We start from the raw sequence: 8,762 nt of genomic DNA, 5'->3' as shown, positions 1-8,762 counted from the left end.
AACACGGTCAAGAAGGCTGTCGAGCAGTTTCCCTCTCAATTTTCAGGTCCTAGATGAACCGTATGTATTGATTGACCTGTAGATGTTGTTGCTAATGTTGTCCATACGAAGAGGGTGACGATGACGAGTTCGATGAATTCGAATATTAATAGTTAAAAATTATCATTTGTTTGAATATATTCATCTTACAAAAATATACGTTTTCAGGAAAAACTGGGCGCACTTGGCTTGTTACTTTGACCATCGTTTTAGTTAGAATTATCGAAAATATGGACAATAATTGTTCCGAGTCAGCGATACTGAATTTTTCGGTTGTTCGAATTTCAATAATTAAGAATTGTTCTTCCAAACCACAATATATTGAAATTATATACTACGTAGTATTGACAAGCTAAAATAAATTTAAATATATTTTCCCCAGCCCCAGCCATATATAAAAACATGGGGTGCAAACTATCGATAGTTTAAAGTGACGTGAATTAATCCGTTTCGAGAATATATCTATTTGCACAGGTCGTCCCACGATTCTACTGAGCAGTCGCTTCCGGTCCGCCCGAGTTCTTGAGCTGGAGCAGGAGGCTTCGCATTCGCGACGTGTCGAAGAAGTCGTCGGCGGCAGCGTCCTTCTTGCCCCTGTGTCGAATAACCCCGTGTCAGTCTCCATCCTTGTCACCCTCTCGTCATGCATACGTACGTGTTGGCCGCTCCTTCCACCTTGGGTTTCGGCGCAACATTCGTATCCACCAAGTCGGTCACGCGATTCCACGGCTTTTCCGAAGCCATTTCCACCAACAGTTCCTGGGACTTTTTCTTCTCATCCTCCACTTCCCTGTACATCCCTCCTTCAGCATACACATATTGGACCCACGACAGTATGCATACCGGTTCGTGGCTGCGCGATGGGCCAACTTGTCCGTCCGGTCGCCGTAGTACTTGTCCAACTCCTCTTCGGCCTTGCTCTTCACTTCACGGATCAATCGCTCTTCCTCCTCGCGCTTCGCTTCTACCTCCGCCGCCATCTTGGCTTCGAACTCGTTCAACACGGGCCAACTCTGCTGCGTCACCAGTGCCGCTGGGGCAGGCGGGGGCGCGGCCACCTCGTGCACCGGCTCTGGCGTGTCGTGCACCGGCACTGCAGCTGGGTTCTCGTCGTAGAACGAAGCATCGGTGGTGTCGGGCGCCGGCACAAAGTCGTCTTCGTGAGGGGGTGAAGGTGGGGATTCGACGGCAGGAGCGGCGGCATCGACGGCGGCGGACGCAGCTTCCTACGAGTGGAAAGTCGAGTGTCATGACTACGAGGGTGGTGCGGTACGAAATAAATGCACACGTAATACTTGGGAGGTGTCGATGGAGAACGACTGCATCGACGTGTCGTGGGCGACAATGGGCGTGGCCGTCGCCGGCACGGGGTTCTCCAGCGGTCCGAGACTGTCGGGGGACGGCACGATTTGGTCGAGTGGAATGATCCAAGGCTCGACGGCGTCATGACTCAACTTCCAGTTCTCGCCCGTCTTGTTTGGGTCGTTAAAGTCGTACACTTGGGTCCAGTGGTTGTTTTCGGGTTCGAGGTGCGCCGCCTCGAATTGCTACATAACATATATGAAGTCCCCCATGAGAGATCGACAAGGATCGAGATGAAGGATGCAGTGAGCTACTAGTCAACATACATACCTGGCGAAGGCCGTGGTGCGCGGCGTTGAAGGTAGAGAACACGACGTTCGTCGAGGTTTCAATGATCGGGTCGGTCAATGTGTACAGCGACACTTGGATCTGCGAGCAATCGCGCGTCCGGAGCTGCTTGCTACAACGAACATGAGCATGACGAACGCATGACGGATGGACGCACGTACCACGCGATGGTGAAGAAACAGTTTGTACAGTTGCGCACAAACACCGATTCGGAACTTGGTCCTAACGACATGACGTGACACCGCCTATTCCCTGGATTTGAATGTACCGATATACACGCGGCAATTGACCAAGTTGTCGATTTGGACCTGGTCCGAGTGATCGACGAGAAACACTTGGCAGTTCTCCAAGTCGGCCAAGTCGAATGGTTGCCTACATACAGGTGGTTGTGATGCACGAGACATGTCGAAGAAGACAAGGACGATTGAAAGCATGCGCGCATCACTGTACCCTTGGATTTGTCCGGGCGCCTTGATCAGCGTCTCGTCCTTTTTGTTCTTGAACGTGTAGTTCGTCTCAAACTCGTACTTGCGATACTCGTCGCGGTCCTCGAACTCCGTTCCGTCGGAAGCTGTGAACTACACACATCATATCAGTCATGTATGTCCTCATCTCCGTCCGCGGATCGGGAGGAGCATCGCTCGCCTTGCTCACCGGCATCTTGTTGTCTTTGGGCTCTTTTCGCAAATAACCACACTGTCGAAACCGCCGACTATAAAACCTGGGGTTGATGCGGGTCCAAAACGGACAGCGATCCGGATAAACCACTCATTAACCGGTGTTGGATACGTATCCGGATGATCGCGTCAAAATGACATATTACCATCATTCCTCTGGTTAAAATGACAGAATGGTATTTAAAACCGCGATTGCTGAAGTTGTGGGATGTTTTGGGTTTTGAGAGTGTCGCGCGATGGACTTCGAAGTTCCTGGTGCGGACAACATGGCATCATCTTCCTGCCGAGATGACAGTTCTAACAGCATGCTGTAGACGGCGTCGCGATCACATTTGACACATTCTCTCCCCAGCACAGCAGCAGTTGCAGCTACGAGGATGGTGATGACAGCGACAAAGTCGACGTCGCTGCCGACACGTCCGATCATCCACAGCCTTCGTCATCCCCATTCTCGAACGTCATCGATACATGGTACCTGGGAGACATCATGGACAAGATCAACGCGTTGGACGCGGTCACCGGCGGCCGCGTCCGCGATGTCCTCACGAAGCTTCGGTCGCGCGCGTACGCCCCCGTGCCACTGGATAACGCGTCATGGACTGTCGTGTTTTGCAGTCTATGTCAACGATACGCCACACATGATGCCGCGCATCATCTCTGTCGGATATGTCATCGCATGGGAGACCACACGACCGCCACGTGCACCCTTGTTCCTCCATTGAACCGCAAGTGCACATTTTGCGGCAGTCAGCCCACTGGCCACGACTCGAACGACCACTGCTGCGTCCACTGCTACACTCGCGGACAACATAACTCTTGTGGACGGTCGTCCTTGTCTTCCGTCGCGTTGTCGTGGAGTAGCCACGTTGCGTCGTCGTCGATACGGAGTCTAGAACCACCACCACTTCCTGTAGCCGCCCCTGGTTCATCCACGACTACAAATTCACCAGCTACAACCCCGGCTACAACCCCAGCTACGTCGTCGGCTACAGCGACGTCTCCACCAGGGTGTGCGTTTTGCGGCGGCACTGACCATGACACGGTTCATCACCGGTGCCGACGCTGTCACATACAAGGCCACCATCGATCGAGGCAATGCACGAGCAAGTCCAGTCTTGGCTCGTCCGTGGTGTCGACCCTCCTGGCGTTGCCCGCGCAGGCCATCGTACATCAATACCGGAGCACCCTATCGAACTTGTCGCCTTGGACATCACGAAGTGACACGACGGCGGTATTTCTCCTTTCGGATATGGAACTTCGACTGCGCCACACGCTGCAGCGATTGGGCTTGTGGGGTGCCGGCTCGCAGACTCCCATCGGCACCCCCAACAGTGACCAGTACCACGCTCCAGCAGCAACCAGTTTAGCCACTTCGTTGCCCCCAACACCGCCGCCGCTGCCGCCGCACTACTCTGTGGTCGTGGCATATCGAGAAGGTTCGAGCGTTGTGCCCGATCGCATTCTCAAGTTTATGCGACTACTCATGCACACAAACGTGTCGACGAATGCGTTTCACGTGGAGGTTCACGCCAACGCCTCGGATGACAAGCGACCTGGTAATACCGTCCGCTGCCTTGACCATAGTTGGTTGTATATATATATATATATATATATTGTCTTTCTTTTACCCAAACTTTGGACGTTGGTGCTGCTGAATCGCCAAATCGATCCATCGATTCCTTGTTCCGACTGTTGTATGTCCAAATGGTTCAATGCCACACTAATTTAAATCACACACTAATTCGATGTTGGTCGAAGAGTGGATAATTTGATTGGCTAACCTTTCATGTTCTGCGTTTTGATTGGTCAATCGATTCTCTGCCGACCACCCCACCTCCAATTTCGAATCGACTTGATAATATATAGTCACATGTAACTTCTGTGTCTTAGGGATGGTTAGTCCCAAGTCGCTGCCTCCGTCCCCTCAGACCCGCGCGGCGTACCAAACCCACATGGACGGCTACACAGAGTCTGTCCTCGTCGGCGCCAAACTCAAACTCGTCGCGTACGTGCAAACTGCAGCCACCCCACAAGTCTAGCCACTGCTGCGACCAGGAACCACCTCAACATCTGAAACTGGCAAACGACTTCTACAAATACTAGTAACGTTACTCTATTCGTACTACTACTGTAGTACTATTAGTATTGAACAACAAACACCCAATACTGTACTGTATATATGTAGTACGTAGTATGTATACGTATAGTAAGTAGTAAGTACTACATGCACCAACACACACTAAACTTGGAGATAACGTTAGCCTTCTTAATAACAAGTAACATCACACTTTCTTCGCTTTCTAAATAGTACTAGTAGTAAGTATTGTGCTTTCGAGTGAAATTTCGTGTTGTGGCGTGGTTTCTCGTTGGAATTTAAATCGATTTGATTGGCTACTTCGGAAGAGCTCAAAATTATTAACCAATCAAAACCTTCTAAATGAAATTCAACCAATCAGATCGATTGTGGATTGGTTTCGTCGGCGCGATTCGATTGCACCCCCTCCCCAAATTTGTATCAAATCGACAATACTATTAATACTTACTATTACTACATCACTTTTCGTTTTAGTTCAGGTTATTTCCGGTATATTTCGTCTGACGCACAACTGATTCACGCCATGTGCGTTATGTTCGCCAAGCATTCAATATATTTCGTCCAGACCCTTCTTCGTTGCATTATATTTCGACTAGTGTCCAGTATATGTCACCCCACAACCAGTATATTTCACATGTTCAATATATTTCAAATGATGTTCCATCTATTTCTATTTTCAAAGCAAATCAAGTAAATCGCAGGTGGTGGATACTTGTCTAAATCATAGATATTGTGCTTTCGAGCTAAATTTGGTATTTTCGGTAGATTCGACGAACGACGTCAAATCCACCTGAAGTCGTCGAACGTCATTTTACTTGAACTAAATATACTCACTGTCTGTCCGATACAATGTTGAACTCTTTGTGAAATGGAGAAGCTTAGCAATGCACTGGATACGCCTGAAATTTGATTTCTCGAAAGTTTTTTTCGAAATTTCATTGGCCACTTCGTCGATTACTACGTCGATTTATCCAAATAGGTGGAACATCATTTGAAGTATATTGAACAATGTGTGAAATATACCGGCTGTACCTGTACACAACCAACGAGCCTTTCACAATACAAAACTCTCTCTTATCCTCCAATTTATGGTCCATGTGGTGGTGGTTGCCTAGAGCACGTGGGTCTGCGCGTGACACGTGTCCACCACCCGCTGGAGCTTGGCGATTTGGCTGAGAAAGTACTGTCCGTTGCGCTGTTCGCGCTTTTGCTCGTCGATCTTGATCAGGTCGTTGGTCAGGTAAAAGTGCACATCCGAGTTGACTTTGTCTGCCACGACCTTGAGGTGCATGGCTTCGGCCACAACGGCCGCCACGTCCGTCGAGCGGAACCGCGCGAGTTTTGCGGCATCGATCGACCGGTACAGCTTGATGTACGAGCGGAGCGCCGGGAGAGACGAGTGGACTTGGACGAGGTCCAAAAACAGCTTGGTTTGGAATGCCAGCGCATCCTTGGACACGTCTTCGGCGTCGGCGGCCACGCTCGCCAAGATGAACTTGGGCGCGGACGACGCAAACAGTTCCGTGAGCACTTGAGTGTTTCTATATCTCGACCATGAGAACGAAAGGTATGGAGAGAGGTAGGTAGGTATATAGATAGATACGTAGGTAGTGGTATTGTTGTCGATTCGAAACTGTAGTAATCGAATGAGCCGACCAACCAAACATCGGCCGATATAGACGATGATCAACCAATCAAAACCCAGATCAAGAATCAAGTATAGCCAATCAAATTATCCACGCTTCGACGAATTAGTGTGTAACTTCAATTGGTGTGACACTGGACGATCTTTCCATCCAAAAGTCAATATTGTCATTCGATTCGAAATTGGAGTGTTTGGGTACTCAATCGAATGAGCAGTAAGCACCAAATCGGCAGAGAATCGAAAATCGACCAATCAAAACACAAAAAACCATCATCAACTAGCCAATCAAATCCACTCTTCGAAGAATTCAACATTGAATTAGTGTGTGATTGAAAGTAGTGTGATACTGAACGATCTTTACATGCAAAAGTCAAAGAATATCGATCGATAGATTTGGCAAAGAATCAGCACAAAAGTCCAAAATATTGGGTAAAAGAAAGACAATTCCACGAATAATCATCGATCGAACAATATAGAGTTGGCGAATCACAGCACAAACGTCAGCCAAAGTCTAGGATAAGCAAGATAATATTGTGATTTGTTCTACTCAAAATATATTTTCTCCAGTGGGTGGTTGAATGAACCGCCGAAGAATCGCCGGATCTTGGGAAATTTCATATAAAACTAGTTGAAATACTCCAATCTTTTTAGCCAATCAAATTGCAACCTATATTCTTTGTAGCCAATCATACTCCTTTCATCAATTCCCCAAATAGGCAACATTTGACAATACCCCTTTTGAATCGCCGCCAACTTGTCGCCAAACTTTTCACGCAAAAGCGAATGTACTTGGTCTTCGACGTTGTTGCCAGGAGCCAAATACGTGGCAATGCCCACGAGCGCAAGGGCCTTTTCAGTCAACTTGTTCACTTGGTCGTAGTCGGCAAACTTGGAATAGTACGCGCCTACACCGGAATCAGATGACTCAGACACTGGATCTGATATCCCAAACGTACGGTTGCGGTGGACTTGCAAGATGATCTTGACAAACGAACGGACGGCGGACGCGAGGTCGCCGAGCATGAGCTGCGCGAACCCGAGGTGGTAAAACACGGACACGTGGCACGAGTACGAGTTGAGGTAGATCTGGTCGCGCTTGGAAAAGTCGATGGGAGTGAGCAGCTGCAGCGCCGTGAAGTAGTCGCCAATGAGCACATGCGCGCGGCTGAGGCAGATGAGCGCAAAGTACCCGAGTTCCTTGAGCGTCGTGGACGATGGAGACGCATCAACGTCGCCGTTGACGAGGATGGATTTGATGTTGGACACCTTCACGAGGCGGTGGAGGTACGAGTGGACGGCTTTCGTGGTCCAGATGGAGGGGACTTCGGTCTCGGTCTTGACCTTGGCTCGGTACTGGCAAAACGACTGGTACTGGTACACGAACTCGCCCACAATGTCAAATAGCCATTGTGACGGCATCGCGTCCAACACTAACGAGCCGTCGAGGATCCCGTCGAAGATGGCCACATAGTTGTCCCATGACGCATGGTTGAACTCCAAGGTAGGTTGGAGCTTGGAGAACATGTGTCGGTAGTAGATCTGCGCATACAAAGTCAGGAACACCGGGTCTTCGTCCACGAGTGAGATGACGGCATCTCCATCCGGCTCAGGCCACGGGCTTTGCTTGAAGTAGCTAGCTGTCAGCGCCGCGAATTCCTTGTCGTACAAGCGATCCATCTCCTCGACATTGCCGGCGATCATGTGGGTGTACATCTGGGAGAACCATCCCTTGACGCTGTCAGGGAGGAGGAAGTCCGCGGGCTTTTCGTCGCGCACAAAGTCGGTCATTATGGGGAGATGACAACGAGAATGAATATTGGACACCAGTGGTGGAGCGTGGTGTGGCGATTGGTCGGCCAATTGACGTATCAAATCGCAGAATTCACGGAATTCACAGTATTTAAGCCAATTAAAACAATATTGAACGATTGTTTCAGCCAATAAGACACACATTCGGAAATTTATTATAGCCAATCCAATCACGCTATGGTCAAGGGATATTTGTTATCCGGATGGTGTGTTGCAAACATGCAACGCTTCTGGCAGCGCTTGACGATCGTGCGGCAGACGGCGCCGCAGCCATGTGTGTTCTGTGACCATGCTAACTTGGAGACCAATGGGATACTCTACGAAGATGACCAGGTCATGGCCTTCCGTGACAAGCATCCTCGGGCCACTGCACATATCCTCGTCGTGCCAAAGGACCACATCGAGTCCACCGCCAACCTCACGCCGTCCCATGCATCCATAGGTACGCACCACGACAAGTCTATTCCCTCGTCCCACGTTACCTTGCTTCATGTAGTTGAGCACATGCTGAATATTGGGAAGGATGTGTTGCATCAAGAATGCCTTCGCCACGGCCATGTCCCGTCCAAACCGTCCGTCCAGTCCTCTATGCTTGGCATCCTCATGTCCCTCTTGACGTAGAGCGGTGTTTGGATTCCACCAGCCGCCATTCAACTCGATCAACCATCTTCATTTGCATTGCCTCGCGCCTCCATTTCTGCCATCTTGGAACGAACTCCGCTACATTGAAACGCCATTGCTGCGCAACTTCATCACCGCCGACTCGTTGCTGCTCCAAGCGTCCGCCGCCCGTCCTACATCCCATTACAAATAACCTCGAGATGAAGCAATACACAGACGAAACAGA

The 8,762-nt window shown here is 49.7% G+C and overlaps 4 protein-coding genes across 9 annotated transcripts; 2 read left to right on the top strand and 2 right to left on the bottom strand.

Moving 5' to 3' along the window:
* Nucleotides 1-442: 442 nt before the first annotated feature.
* H257_09766 (hypothetical protein) lies at nucleotides 443-2,395 on the bottom strand. Of its 4 annotated transcripts, XM_009836118.1 has the most exons (9): nucleotides 2,344-2,395; nucleotides 2,140-2,267; nucleotides 1,958-2,061; nucleotides 1,851-1,911; nucleotides 1,672-1,801; nucleotides 1,335-1,586; nucleotides 883-1,265; nucleotides 695-829; nucleotides 443-633 (listed from the first exon to the last, which is right to left on the bottom strand). In XM_009836118.1, the coding sequence occupies exons 1-9, from the start codon at nucleotides 2,347-2,349 to the stop codon at nucleotides 528-530; spliced, it is 1,305 nt and encodes a 434-aa protein (XP_009834420.1). In that variant the 5' UTR covers nucleotides 2,350-2,395; the 3' UTR covers nucleotides 443-527. The 4 variants fall into 4 exon arrangements, with proteins under 4 accessions (XP_009834420.1, XP_009834422.1, XP_009834423.1 ...); XM_009836120.1 differs by having other exon boundaries at nucleotides 695-1,265; XM_009836121.1 differs by having other exon boundaries at nucleotides 443-829.
* A 207-nt stretch (nucleotides 2,396-2,602) lies between these two features.
* H257_09765 (hypothetical protein) lies at nucleotides 2,603-4,542 on the top strand (the record flags this gene model as incomplete). The annotated part of the gene is made up of 3 exons (XM_009836117.1): nucleotides 2,603-2,621; nucleotides 2,681-3,922; nucleotides 4,257-4,542. 3 exons carry the CDS (start codon nucleotides 2,603-2,605, stop codon nucleotides 4,403-4,405), a joined length of 1,410 nt encoding a protein of 469 aa, XP_009834419.1. The 3' UTR covers nucleotides 4,406-4,542.
* A 970-nt stretch (nucleotides 4,543-5,512) lies between these two features.
* Nucleotides 5,513-7,912, bottom strand: H257_09764. 2 transcript variants are annotated; one of them, XM_009836115.1, is made up of 3 exons: nucleotides 7,063-7,912; nucleotides 6,840-7,011; nucleotides 5,513-6,002 (listed from the first exon to the last, which is right to left on the bottom strand). In XM_009836115.1, exons 1-3 carry the CDS (start codon nucleotides 7,892-7,894, stop codon nucleotides 5,573-5,575), a joined length of 1,434 nt encoding a protein of 477 aa, XP_009834417.1. In that variant the 5' UTR covers nucleotides 7,895-7,912; the 3' UTR covers nucleotides 5,513-5,572. The 2 variants fall into 2 exon arrangements, with proteins under 2 accessions (XP_009834417.1, XP_009834418.1); XM_009836116.1 differs by lacking the exon at nucleotides 5,513-6,002 and having other exon boundaries at nucleotides 6,505-7,011.
* A 222-nt stretch (nucleotides 7,913-8,134) lies between these two features.
* H257_09763 lies at nucleotides 8,135-8,762 on the top strand (the record flags this gene model as incomplete). 2 transcript variants are annotated; one of them, XM_009836113.1, is made up of 3 exons in its annotated part: nucleotides 8,135-8,357; nucleotides 8,412-8,487; nucleotides 8,537-8,762. In XM_009836113.1, 3 exons carry the CDS (start codon nucleotides 8,135-8,137, stop codon nucleotides 8,727-8,729), a joined length of 492 nt encoding a protein of 163 aa, XP_009834415.1. In that variant the 3' UTR covers nucleotides 8,730-8,762. The 2 variants fall into 2 exon arrangements, with proteins under 2 accessions (XP_009834415.1, XP_009834416.1); XM_009836114.1 differs by having other exon boundaries at nucleotides 8,412-8,762.

This window comes from Aphanomyces astaci (genome assembly GCF_000520075.1).
Source record: "Aphanomyces astaci strain APO3 unplaced genomic scaffold supercont1.24, whole genome shotgun sequence".
In the NCBI taxonomy this organism is placed as follows: domain Eukaryota; phylum Oomycota; class Saprolegniomycetes; order Saprolegniales; family Verrucalvaceae; genus Aphanomyces; species Aphanomyces astaci.
This window is presented reverse-complemented; position numbering and strand designations above follow the sequence as displayed.